Source organism: Podarcis bocagei, assembly GCF_964188305.1.
Source record: "Podarcis bocagei genome assembly, chromosome: 7".
In the NCBI taxonomy this organism is placed as follows: domain Eukaryota; kingdom Metazoa; phylum Chordata; class Lepidosauria; order Squamata; family Lacertidae; genus Podarcis; species Podarcis bocagei.
In genome coordinates, this window is record NC_138132.1 from 20,248,730 (window position 1) to 20,262,180 (window position 13,451).

At 49.1% G+C, this 13,451-nt stretch overlaps 2 protein-coding genes across 2 annotated transcripts in view; both read right to left on the bottom strand.

The window, feature by feature from the left end:
* LOC308592243 (IgGFc-binding protein-like) lies at positions 1-2,893 on the bottom strand. Its single transcript, XM_081203554.1, has 4 exons — positions 2,451-2,893; positions 1,251-1,824; positions 631-830; positions 1-171 (listed from the first exon to the last, which is right to left on the bottom strand). The coding sequence occupies exons 1-4, from the start codon at positions 2,877-2,879 to the stop codon at positions 19-21; spliced, it is 1,356 nt and encodes a 451-aa protein (XP_081059680.1). The 5' UTR covers positions 2,880-2,893; the 3' UTR covers positions 1-18.
* The window catches only part of LOC308591540 (IgGFc-binding protein-like), a gene marked incomplete at its 3' end in the record, with an annotated part of 27,117 nt that continues 16,558 nt past the window's right edge, over positions 2,893-13,451 (bottom strand). The window contains exons 6-18 of the mRNA XM_081202308.1: positions 12,657-13,261; positions 11,681-12,248; positions 10,953-11,051; positions 10,232-10,818; positions 9,032-9,605; positions 8,405-8,604; positions 7,803-7,944; positions 6,919-7,259; positions 5,846-6,419; positions 4,883-5,487; positions 3,907-4,474; positions 2,951-3,037; positions 2,893-2,912 (exon numbers count right to left, since the gene is read on the bottom strand). Of these exons, the coding sequence (XP_081058434.1) occupies positions 2,893-2,912; positions 2,951-3,037; positions 3,907-4,474; positions 4,883-5,487; positions 5,846-6,419; positions 6,919-7,259; positions 7,803-7,944; positions 8,405-8,604; positions 9,032-9,605; positions 10,232-10,818; positions 10,953-11,051; positions 11,681-12,248; positions 12,657-13,261 (4,970 nt within the window). The remainder of the gene's footprint in view (positions 2,913-2,950; positions 3,038-3,906; positions 4,475-4,882; positions 5,488-5,845; positions 6,420-6,918; positions 7,260-7,802; positions 7,945-8,404; positions 8,605-9,031; positions 9,606-10,231; positions 10,819-10,952; positions 11,052-11,680; positions 12,249-12,656; positions 13,262-13,451) is intronic.

Sequence of the window (13,451 nt, forward strand, 5' to 3'; positions counted from 1 at the left end):
CACAAGAACAAGCAATCATCAAAAGTTACCTATCCTGTTGCATCGCATGATGCCATCGATCACCTCGCAAGTTTCTTCTCCTTGGCAAGTGATGGCCTCACACCTGAACCCTCCAACTGCAGTGCAGATGCATTTCTCCTTGCAGTCATTGAGCACCACAGGTTCATTAGGCTAGGGATCAAGAGATAACACTGGTATACAGGGGGAAAGCGTCAGAGAACACAGCCTAGGACCACTTGGAAAAGAAAGATTTCCATAGTAAAGGAAACCATCACTGAAAACTCAAGACGAGCTGGACTTGATCTGGGCACTGGGCATCGAGACCAGAATTCTGTTCCCATGGTAGCCAACAAGAAGCCCTATAGGAAGCCTGCAAGCCGAATCTGAGTACAACAACATTCTTGCTCCAGCAGCAGAGATAGAAGCTAGCCATGGTGACTAATAGCCATGGATAGATTTCTGTTCTGGAAATATGTCTAATCCTCTTTCACAACCATTCAAGTTAGTGGCCACCACTGCCTCTTGTGGGAGTGAATTCCATAGTTTAACCAGAGATGGCTGACAAAAAGGGTTGTGTATAGGAAATCAAATACTATCCCCATCACCACCACTGCCTCCCTCTCCACATACCGGGAAATATCTGCCACGCTCAAAGCAGCCACACTCATCCAAGGAGATGCATTTGAGGCCATCAAAGAAGAAGCCAGAATCACACTGGCAGCCCTCGACACAGTATTCCGGGCATCGAATGTGGTCAGTCAGTCCAGCACAGTTGGTTTCACAGATGTTGGAACAAGTGGTATAATAACTGTTGGCAGGGCAAGTCACCGCTGCAAGAAAAGGGACACAGAGGGTTAATCGGGGGGTCCCGCATATAGCAGAAGCAGCAGAATTAAACCTGCCTGCTTTCGATGGGCACATGTGATGCTAGCCAGAGCAATGCTGGTCAACAAAAAGACCAGGTCACAGCACCAATGAGATTTACCCCTTGGACAAGTGGAAGGAAGCAATGGAGGTTGATCCGTTAGAGATGATAAGATGCTAGCCTAACAACCTCAGTCAGACCCCAAGTGGTACTTGCTTGCTTACAACACCTTTTTACTTACAACAAGTTGGCAATGGCTCTGCTCGTCATTGCCTCAGGCACCACTTACTCCTAGTCTCCTTGCCTTGTGCCTTGCCTGTCTTAGTGGGTACCAACCACCACTGGAAAGAAGGGAAAGCAGAATCAAGGTTCTCTTGGTACTCACGGCAGAAGGTTGCACTTCTCCAAGGCTCAATAGTGACCCTGGCCTCCTGGCAGGCTTTCATGTAGCTCTGGAGGCTCTGGCACAGGATCTGTTGGTCACCACCTCCTACACACAGGTCATTGATGCAGTTGTCCAGATATGGCTCGGGGTTCACTATGGCATGGCACGCACTGAATGGACCATTGGATGCAGTGAGGAGCCCACAGGAGCTGGGCTGTTTGAAAGCTTCTTTCTTCTCCTCCTCACAAACTAAGCAGCCCTCTGCACCACACCCATCCGTGCAGGATACGCCGAGGACTGGAATTTTCCAGGAGGCACCAAATTCATTCACATCAGTGACCACGGTGCCATCAGGGAGCTGAAGATCGTCACTCTGGTCTCCATTGTAGTTCCCACACAAGCCGCCTACGTAGTCCTGGTAGATGCTGGGAATAGTGACCCTCACGTGGGAATACAGGTCGTAGGTCAGTGCAAAGCCAAAGGTGGAGTCTATTGTGATACTGATCCCGTGCTGAAAGATTCTAAGTTGCCCAGACAAAAGATTCACAGGGAGGCGTTGAAATACTCCATCCACCTGGAGAAATAAAGGGGATTGGCCTACTGAGTAGGGTGTGCTATGCAGAATAAGGGCCAATCTAGTCAAGATGCCATTCACACAATTAGCAGCTGGCTACTTGAAAATATATTGCAAGCTCATATGGAATGGACCTCGGCGAGAGAGGTATGGTCTTTGTCATAGTCCCGAAACAGGATGGGTCATCTGCAGCTGGTATTTCTGTTGGGCTAGATAAGGAAAGCTTCCATTCACTCAAATGGGATCTCTTTTCCAATGCAAGGAGCAAACACAGGGAGGGGATTATTCAGATTGAAAGTTTAGCAGTGCGTGGGCGTGATTTGATTATGTGTAAGGCTTCCCTACTGCACATATTCCCTCATCAGGGTGCAAACTTGGATCATGCTCCCGAGCCTGCAATTGACTTCTTAGAACCATTCACACAGTAGTTATGTGTGTGGAAACTACTGCTTCTACTCTGGCCCTAAAAGAAGAATGATGAGCAAATCATCTCCAAAACAATCTTCTAACCCATAGGCAAATATCTCAGGATGATTAGTGGGTGGCCTGATCCTGGTTACAGAGTGAGTAGGAGATGAACGCCCACCCCACCAAGCTTGTCGATTTAGCAGCATAAAGAGACTCACCAGCACTACTCCCCAGTTGTTCCTCAGCAAAACAAGCTGCTTGTCAAGGACCTCCACATAGACCATCGTGGGAAGTGTGATCTCCCCATTGCCCCAAGACTCATTCTCGACAATAACAACTAGGGGTTTCAAGCTTTGGGTTGGCTTCTGCAGCTTGGTTAAGAAGTAGGTGCAGGTACCCTTGAAGTTAATGATTCGGCCATCGAAGGACAGATAGAGGTCACCAACCAACGAGCAGGTGGCATTTCCAACTGCGTGGCACTTGCGGTACCCTTCCACCGTTTTGCATTCTTCATTGGGGGTGCAGGGAGCAGTAACACACACCACATTTCCACCAGCCTGGCACCTGCAACGTTCTTCGCAAGTTGGATAGAAATCTTCCAAGGCTGGATAGTAGCGTCCCTTGTAGAAGCAGCCACACTCAGACATAGGGACGCAAGTGTCAGTGCTCCTGACAAAACCCTCATTGCAGACACAGCCCTCCTCACACTTCTCCGCGCATTGAGGCAGGACATGCAGGCTGCTGCAGGTCTGGTCACAGCCCTTGGCGCAATGTTCATAGTGACTGTTGAGCGGACAGGGTAGGGCTGCAAGTGCAAAACAGAGAGGTTAGGCAGTGTTATGCTTTAGTGGTCTCATTCAAATCTTGCATCTACAAAGAAGTAGAGGCTGGTCCATTCGGGACAATGTGGACCTGCCCCACCAAACTCGGCCTGGCTTTACGCAGCCCCACCTGAGTGCTTTCTTACTTTCAAACAGTGCAGTGGGTGGCAATAACTGCCAGCTTCCTTCCCCTAAGTCTTTGTGTTGCCCCGTAAAACCCTGCAAGGAGGAGGATGGGGAGAAAACTAGAATTTGTTGTCTCTGTTTCTCATTGTTTCTGGCTCCAACTACTGTTGAGCTCCCTGCCTTGCTCCCTACACATCCTGCCATCACTGCTAAGAGAGGATCGATGTGCAGCCACATCACAGGTGCATGGTTGCTAGAGTCACAAACAGGGGATGGTATGATATCATATTCTCTCACCATTTCTGGCAGGAGGGGGAACAATCAAAAGTGGAATCTTCTTCTTCCTGTCACACTTTTCCAGCAGAGAGGACACTGTATTTTGAATTGGACTATGAACTTTTGCAAATTTAAAGGATGGTTGCCTGGATCTGTCTAAAGCCCTGTAGCCTGGGCAAGACATATATTTGACTAAACATGTCAGTGTGTGCGTTTATATAGACAATTTGAGAGTGATTTCTTTGTTAAAAGGGAAACATAGAAGGGAGATGATGAAAGTCTGTCTGGTGGGCTTGGAGAGTTACCTCTTTCTTCTCTCATTCCTTCTCCCCTGTTTCTAAACTGTTCTTTTATCTGCACTGTTCCCTCCTCTCATTATCTGCCCCTAGACCCTGCTGGAAATGAACTTGACCTTCCTAGCAGGAACTGCTTCAAACAATGGAGCACTCACGGCAGAAGGTTGCAGACCTCCAGGGGTATATGGTGACCCCAACAGCTCGGCAGTCTGCGGCATAGCTGGCAATGGCCGCACACATGAAGGCATAGCGTCCCTTGTAGAAACAATAGTCGTAAATGCAATCTTGGAAGGCGCCCTCTTCGTCAACCTGGCCGTGGCACTCCCGGAAGGGCCCATCCTTGGCCACAATAAGCCCACATTCCTGGCCTGCTGCACGCTGCTGGGCAGCTAATTCTTCCATCCCTGGACATTTGAGGTCCACTATCTCCTTGCATTTTGGGTCAATGTTCTCAATTCCACTGCCGCCAAATACTGGCCTATCGGGAATGAGAATGCTCCCAGGCACAAGGGCATCATCTTCAGGGTTCCCGTTGAAGTTTCCACACAGGCCACGCAGGATGTCGGCATAGGTGTTGGGCACCGTGACTGACACCTTGCTGTCCCAGTTAAAGGTCACCATGAGGCCAAAGTCAGTCTCAATCACAGCATCCTGGCCCCTCCTATATAACTTGATGCTTCCTCCAGCTGCACTATAGGGAAGGAAGGTGAGCAAGCCTTCAACCTAGGAAGACAGGAGAAGATGCTGCTGTTGAAAAAATGAAAAGGGTATTTGGAGCTCTTGTTTCCCACCCCCATAATCTCAACAGGAGGTGTGGCAAACTCCAGTCCAGGGGTCTAGTGTAGCCGTGCAAGTCTCTATCTGACACCTTTGACCTTTCTGCATTCACACACCCAGTCCCGGATTTGCACCCCCCTTGAGTGCTCTTGCCTGGTTGGAAAGCCAAACTCCCACTGGTATATGCCCCAGTGTGGTCCTTCCACAACTTAATAGGGAGGAGGATGTGGTCAGAATTAGTTTTCGTTGGCTGTCAGCCAGCGGACAGTGGCCACAACGCAACAGTCCTCTGCAAATGGCACCAGAGGGGACTAATCATAACCATAATGATATCCCACTGTTAGCCAGACTCACCAAGACTTTGCCGGGATGTTGCCTGCTGACTATAATCTCAACATCATAGACGTTGACTTGAACACTCCGGGTCCAGGTCACAGCAGTATTTCCCCGGTATTCATTTTGAACATAGACACTGAACCCTTCGAGTTCCAGGGGTCTGTTGAAAACCTCAGCAAGCACATAGACACAGGGCCCTTGGAAATCAAATCTCTTTTTGTCAAAGCTCAAGTAGTGGGGATCCCCGGATGCAGAGCAGGTGCTGTTCCCAGTCGGATAGCATCCCCGCACGCCTTTGACCACTTGGCACCGTTCCGTTGGTTTGCAAGCACTAGCTGCACACTCCACCACCCTCCTGGTCGGGTTGCACACACAACGCTTCTGGCACATGTCATCCGCCCAGAAAGCCTCATTGGGGGCATAGGGGCGCCCTTCGTACAGACAACCGCAGCTGCTCTTGGGGATGCATGATCCTTGGCTCAGCACAAAACCCTCAAGGCACTGGCAGCCTTCGACACACACAGCTGGGCAGAGCTTTGGCCCTTGAATTTGGTCATCCATGCAGGTGGCTGGGCAGGCTGTTCCGCAGGTTTGGTACTGGCTGTTCGGAGGGCAGTCCAGGTCTGTAGGGAAGAGAAGGGGTTGGGTGGGTCACAGTGGTGATGTTATGTTGACCCTACTGGCAACATGGACTAACACAGCAGGTGGATTCTGAATACAAATCTTGAGAATGAGAGCCTGGTCTTCTGCCCTGCCACCCAGTTCCTACACTGAGTGCACTACTGTGCATTTATATTGGATCACATCCCCACTATGCATTCATAGCACTTTTAGACCACTTTAAGAATTATGATTTCCCCCAGAGAATCCTGGGAACGGTGGCTTGTTATTTAGGAGACCGCTCACCTTTAAGACCCCCATCTGAAACAAGGCCCCCTTCAGTTAGTTCATCCCCTTCTTTTCCGTGCTTTGCATACTCACAGCATCCAGAGTCCCTTCTCCAGTCACCAATTTGGGCTCCCTCGCTCTGGCAGGCATCGGCATAGGCTGCCAGGGCATCACACAAGGACTGTTTGTTGCCTTCGGTGGAGCAGACGTCAAACACACAGTTTGTAAAGTAGATTGTGGGGGGCACCTTGGCATGGCAAAAAGCAAAGGGACCATTGGAAACCTTGGTTAGCAGACCACAGTAGGCCTCTGACTCATACTTCTGGGCCTGATCGGATTCGCAAGGCTTACATGGCCCATTGCAATCATGCCAGCAAAGGCTGCCAATAGTCGTCACCTCCCAGCTTTCACCAAAGGCCGGGATGTTAGGGGCTGTGGTGCCTGCAGGGGTTTCGAAGTCATCGCTGGGATTCTCGTTATAATTCCCACATAAGCCACCGACAGCCTCCTGATAAGCACTGCTGATGGTGACACGGAGATGGTGACTCCAATCGTAAGATACCTTCAGCTGGAAATCCGTGGAAAGTATGACAGAAGTGCCAACCTGCAAAATTTGCAAGTTCCCACCCTTCAGATAAATGGGCAAGTGTGCCCGGATACCATTGACCTGTATTACAGAGGAAGAAAGACACAAGAGTGTAAAATCACCTTTTGCTCATGTGTAGCAGCAGAAGCTAAACTAAGCTAAGCTTCTATTGGACTACAGGTTTTGGCTATTTTTGGATACGATTGGGCACCATCTGGATGCCACGAACCTTAAAAAACTTCATGGATTTGAACCAAATTGGACATGCTTGTTCCTGAGATCCATGAGCAGGTTTTCCTCTTTCTTCGGATATGAGTGGCTGGCATTTTGAATCATGGAAGGAACCTTTAGAAGCTGCACTGATCCTTTGGTTTCTTCTGCTTCCCTAGCAATGCCAGGTACAAATTTGCTGGTGGCTTATATGTAAAGATGTCTCATAAGTCAAGATGGCAGGGCCTAAAAATGTCACCAATCTTTGTTTTACAACTTGTGCAGTAACCATCAGCTCCATGGCCGTCATGGACTCGTAAGTAGCATTGAACTTGCCTTTTGAATCAACTCTGAATCGATCAGTACTCACCTGTACAAACCCAATTTCTGATCTGGTCATGGTGATGGTATACCCATAAACCTCAGTTGTCACCACGGACACATAGGACACTGCTTTGTTCCCCCGGTTTTCATTCTTGGCAAAGATATGGAAAGATGGAAGTCTGAAGCTTTCAGCACGTGTTTTGACAATAGTATAGGTGCAAGTGCCTTGGAAGTCATACTTGCGTCCGTCAAAAGTATTGTAGTGTGGGTCACCCATACCCCAGCAGGTAGCATTAGAGGATGGCACACAGTGCGGTTGACCATTTATCATCTTGCACACCATTCCTCTTCGGCACTTTACAATGGTACAGCTGGGTGGTGGTACAACTAAGGACAGGAGGGAGAAAGTTAGTTGTCTGTAAACCTATTGGAGTTGAGGGAAAGCTTCCTACATCATCATTATTAATATTATTGAAAGAATATCAGGTTTCTAACTTCTGATACACTATTGCATCTAATATCCCTAAATCCAGGGATTCAAAATTGGAAACCCTACTTTAAAAATGAAAGAAGAGAATAATAATTTAATAATTCTGCAAGCAAACAGATGAGGGGGGTCACATCTCTCACAACTTGCTATAAGATTACAATGAATCACTCTTCCCTTCACAGCAGCACTGAGGAGGCCAACACAGTTCTGGAACCGTGGGGAGGGAACGTTCAATTCTGTCTCTATGTGCTGCTACAGTCTTGACAAATATTGCCTCTCTGAAAGTGCTTTTTACGTTTCAAAGGAAGTGCCCGTTGCCACCAGTGGAGGGCTGAATTCATAATGCCCAGCACTCCTTGCCTATTTCGCAGGAATCCAAGAGAATACAGGGAATCCAAAAATCCCTCTGTTCATTTAGAAAAGTAATCATCACAAGTCACCTTTCTTGTGGCATTGCATGACGCCATCAATCACCTCGCAAGTTTCTTCTCCTTGGCAAGTGATGGCCTCACACGTGAACCCTCCAGCTGCAGTGCAGATGCATTTCTCCTTACAGTCATTGAGCACCACGGGTTCGTTAGGCTAGGGATCAAGAGATAACACTGGTATACAGGGGGAAAGCGTCAGAGAACACAGCCTAGGACCACTTGGAAAAGAAAGATTTTCATAGTAAAGGAAACCACCATTGAAAACGAAAGACAAGCCAGGCTTGATGTGGCCACTGGGCATCGAGACCAGAATTCTGTTCCCATGGTGGCCAACAAGAAGCCGTATAAGAAGTTTGCAAGCCGAATCTGAGTACAACAACATTCTTGCTCTAGCAGCAGAGATAGAAGCTAGCTAATGGTGACTAATAGCCATGAATAGCTTTCTGTTCTGGAAATATGTCTAATCCTCTTTCACAACCATTCAAGTTAGTGGCCACCACTGCCTCTTGTGGGAGTGAATTCCATAGTTTAACCAGAGATGGCTGACAAAAAGGGTTGTGTATAGGAAATCAAAAACTATCCCCATCACCACCACTGCCTCACTCTCCACATACCGGGAAATATCTGCCACGCTCAAAGCAGCCACACTCATCCAAGGAGATGCATTTGAGGCCATCAAAGAAGAAGCCAGGATCACACTGGCAGCCCTCGACACAGTATTCCGGGCATCGAATGTGGTCAGTCAGTCCAGCACAGTTGGTTTCACAGATGTTGGAACAAGTGGTATAATAACTGTTGGCAGGGCAAGTCACGGCTGCAAGAAAAAGGACACAGAGGGTTAATCGGGGGGGGGGGGGTCCCGCATATAGCAGAAGCAGCAGAATTAAACCTGCCTGCTTTGGATGCGCATATGTGATGCTGGCCAGAGCAATGCTAGTCAACAAAAAGACCAGGTCACAGGACCAATGAGATTTACCCCTTGGACAAGTGAAAGAAAGCAATGGAGGTTGATCTGTTAGAGATGATGAGATGCTAGCCCAACAACCTCAGTCAGCCCCCAAGTGGTCCTTGCTTGCTTGCAACACCTTTTTACTTACAACAAGTCGGCAATGGCTCTGCCCTTCATTGCCTCAGGCACCACTTACTCCTAGTCTCCTTGCCTTGTGCCTTGCCTGTCTCAGTGGGTACCAACCACCACTGGAAAGAAGGGAAAGCAGAATCAAGGTTCTCTTGCTACTCACGGCAGAAGGTTGCACTTCTCCAAGGCTCAATAGTGACCCTGGCCTCCTGGCAGGCTTTCATGTAGCTCTGGAGGCTCTGGCACAGGATCTGTTGGTCACCACCTCCTACACACAGGTCATTGATGCAGTTGTTCAGATATGGCTCGGGGTTCACTATGGCATGGCACGCACTGAATGGACCATTGGATGCAGTGAGGAGCCCACAGGAACTGGGCTGTTTGAAAGCTTCTTTCTTCTCCTCCGCACAAACTGAGCAGCCCTCTGCACGACACCCATCCGTGCAGGGTACGCCAACAACTGGAATTTTCCAGGCGGCACCAAATTCATTCTCATCAGTGACCACGGTGCCATCAGGGAGCTGAAGATCGTCACTCTGGTCTCCATTGTAGTTCCCACACAAGCCGCCTACGTAGTCCTGGTAGATGCTGGGAATAGTGACCCTCACGTGGGAATACAGGTCGTAGGTCAGTGCAAAGCCAAAGGTGGAGTCTATTGTGATACCGATCCCGTGCTGAAAGATTCTAAGTTGCCCAGACAAAAGATTCACAGGGAGGCGTTGAAATACTCCATCCACCTGGAGAAATAAAGGGGATTGGCCTACTGAATAAGGTGTGCTATGCAGAATAAGGGCCAATCTAGCCAAGATGCCATTCACACAATTAGCAGCTGGCTACTTGAAAATATATTGCAAGCTCATATGGAATGGACCTCGGCGAGAGAGGTATGGTCTTTGTCATAGTCCCGAAACAGGATGGGTCATCTGCAGCTGGTATTTCTGTTGGGCTAGATAAGGAAAGCTTCCATTCACTCAAATGGGATCTCTTTTCCAATGCAAGGAGCAAACACAGGGAGGGGATTATTCAGATTGAAAGTTTAGCAGTGCGTGGGCGTGATTTGATTATGTGTAAGGCTTCCCTACTGCACATATTCCCTCATCAGGGTGCAAACTTGGATCATGCTCCCGAGCCTGCAATTGACTTCTTAGAACCATTCACACAGTAGTTATGTGTGTGGAAACTACTGCTTCTACTCTGGCCCTAAAAGAAGAATGATGAGCAAATCATCTCCAAAACAATCTTCTTACCCATAGACAAATATCTCAGGATGATTAGCGGGTGGCCTGATCCTGGTTACAGAGTGAGTAGGAGATGAACGCCCACCCCACCAAGCTTGTCGATTTAGCAGCATGAAGAGACTCACCAGCACTACTCCCCAGTTGTTCCTCAGCAAAACAAGCTGCTTGTCAAGAACCTCCACATAGACCATCGTGGGAAGTGTGATCTCCCCATTGCCCCAAGGCTCATTCTTGACGATAACAACTAAGGGTTTCAAGCTCTGGGTTGGCTTCTGCAGCTTGGTTAAGACGTAGGTGCAGGTGCCCTGGAAGTTAATGATTCGGCCATCGAAGGACAGATAGAGGTCACCAACTAACGAGCAGGTGGCATTTCCAACTGCGTGGCACTTGCGGTACCCTTCCACCGTTTTGCATTCTTCATTGGGGGTGCAGGGAGCGGTAACACACACCACATTTCCACCATTCTGGCACCTGCAACGTTCCTCGCAAGTTGGATAGAAATCTTCCAAGGCTGGATAGTAGCGTCCCTTGTAGAAGCAGCCACACTCAGACATAGGGATGCAAGTGTCAGAGCTCCTGACAAAGCCCTCATTGCACACACAGCCCTCCTCGCACTTCTCCGGGCATCGAGGCGGGACATGCAGGCTGCTGCAGGTCTGGTCACAGCCCTTGGCGCAATGTTCATAGTGACTGTTGAGCGGACAGGGTAGAGCTGCAAGTGCAAAACAGAGGTTAGGCAGTGTTATGCTTTAGTGGTCTCGTGCAAATCTTGCATCTACAAAGAAGTAGAGGCTAGTCCATTTGGGACAATGTGGACCTGCCCCACCAAACTCGGCCTGGCTTTACCCAGCCCCACCTGAGTGCCTTCGTACTTCCAACCAGTGCAGTGGGTGGCAATAGCTGCCAGCTTCCTTCCCCTAAGTCTTTGTGTTGCCCCGTAAAACCCTGCAAGGAGGAGGATGGGGAGAAAACTAGAATTTGTTGTCTCTGTTTCTCATTGTTTCTGGCTCCAACTACTGTTGAGCTCCCTGCCTTGCTCCCTACACATCCTGCCATCACTGCTAAGAGAGGATTGATGTGCAGCCACATCACAGGTGCATGGTTGCTAGAGTCACAAACAGGGGATGGTATGGTATCATTCTCTCACCTGTTCAGGCAAGAGGGGGAACAATCAAAAGTGGAATCTTCTTCCTGTCACACTTTTCCAGCAGAAAGCACACTGTATTTTGAATTGGACTATGAACTTTTGCAACTTTAAAGGATGGTTGCCTGGATCTGCCTAAAGCCCTGTAGCCTGGGCAAGACATATATTTGACTAAACATGTCAGTGTGTGCGTTTATATAGACAATTTGAGAGTGATTTCTTTGTTAAAAGGGAAACATAGAAAGGAGATGATGAAAGTCTGTCTGGTGGACTTGGAGAGTTACCTCTTTCTTCTCTCATTCCTTCTCCCCTGTTTCTAAACTGTTCTTTTATCTGCACTGTTCCCTCCTCTCATTATATGCCCCTAGACCCTGCTGGAAATGAACTTGACCTTCCTAGCAGGAACTGCTTCAAACAATGGAGCACTCACGGCAGAAGGTTGCAGACCTCCAGGGGTATATGGTGACCCCAACAGCTCGGCAGTCTGCGGCATAGCTGGCGATGGCCGCACACATGAAGGCATAGCGTCCCTTGTAGAAACAATAGTCGTAAATGCAATCTTGGAAGGCGCCCTCTTCATCAACCTGGCCGTGGCACTCCCGGAAGGGCCCATCCTTGGCCACAATAAGCCCACATTCCTGGCCTGCTGCACGCTGCTGGGCAGCTAATTCTTCTATCCCTGGGCATTTGGGGTCCACTATCTCCTTGCATTTTGGGTCAATATTCTCAATTCCACTGCCGCCAAATACTGGCCTATCGGGAATGAGAATGCTCCCAGGCACAAGGGCATCATCTTCAGGGTTCCCGTTGAAGTTTCCACACAGGCCACGCAGGATGTCGGCATAGGTGTTGGGCACCGTGACTGACACCTTGCTGTCCCAGTTAAAAGTCACCAAGAGGCCAAAGTCAGTCTCAATCACAGCATCCTGGCCCCTCCTATATAACTTGATGCTTCCTCCAGCTGCACTATAGGGAAGGAAGGTGAGCAAGCCTTCAACCTAGGAAGACAGGAGAAGATGCTGCTGTTGAAAAAATGAAAAGGGTATTTGGAGCTCTTGTTTCCCACCCCCATAATCTCAACAGGAGGTGTGGCAAACTCCAGTCCAGGGGTCTAGTGTGGCCGTGCAAGTCTCTATCTGACACCTTTGACCTTTCTGCGTTCACACACCCAGTCCCGGATTTGCACCCAACTTGAGTGCTCTTGCCTGGTTGGAAAGCCAAACTCCCACTGGTATATGCCCCAGTGTGGTCCTTCCACAACTTAATAGGGAGGAGGATGTGGTCAGAATTAGTTTTCATTGGCTCTCAGCCAGCGGACAGTGGCCACAACGCAACAGTCCTCTGCAAATGGCAACAGAGGGGACTAATCACTATCATAATGATATCCCACTCTTAGCCAGACTTACCAAGACTTTGCCAGAATATTGCCTGCTGACTATAATCTCAACATCATAGACGTTGACTTGAACACTCCGGGTCCAGGTCACAGCAGTATTTCCCCGGTATTCATTCTGAACATAGACACTGAACCCTTCCAGTTCCAAGGGTCCGTTGAAAACCTCAGCAAGCACATAGGCACAGGGCCCTTGGAAATCAAATCTCTTTTTGTCAAAGCTCAAGTAGTGGGGATCCCCGGATGCAGAGCAGGTGCTGTTCCCAGTCGAATAGCATCCCCGCACGCCTTTGACCACTTGGCACCGTTCCGTTGGTTTGCAAGCACTAGCTGCACACTCCACCACCCTCCTGGTCGGGTTGCACACACAACGCTTCTGGCACATGTCATCTGCCCAGAAAGCCTCATTGGGGGCATAGGGGCGCCCTTCATACAGACAACCGCAGCTGCTCTTGGGGATGCATGATCCTTGGCTCAGCACAAAACCCTCAAGGCACTGGCAGCCTTCGACACACACAGCTGGGCAGAGCTTTGGCCCTTGAATTTGGTCATCCATGCAGGTGGCTGGGCAGGCTGTTCCGCAGGTTTGGTACTGGCTGTTCGGAGGGCAGTCCAGGTCTGTAGGGAAGAGAAGGGGTTGGGTGGGTCACAGTGGTTATGTTATGTTGACCCTACTGACAACATGGACTAACACAGCAGGTGGATTCTGAATACAAATCTTGAGAATGAGAGCCTGGTCTTCTGCCCTGCCACCCAGTTCCTACACTGAGTGCACTACTGTGCATTTATATTGGATCACATCCCCACT

Coding starts and splice junctions, on each gene's coding strand:
- LOC308592243 (XM_081203554.1), bottom strand. CDS start 2,879: ATGTCTGAGTGTGGCTGCTTCTACAAGGGACGCTACTATCCAGCCTTG. Junction 831..1,250: donor GAGAAGTGCAACCTTCTGCC/GTGAGTACCAAG, acceptor CTTTTCTTGCAG/CGGTGACTTGCCCTGCCAAC. Junction 172..630: donor AGCGTGGCAGATATTTCCCG/GTATGTGGAGAG, acceptor CTTGATCCCTAG/CCTAATGAACCTGTGGTGCT.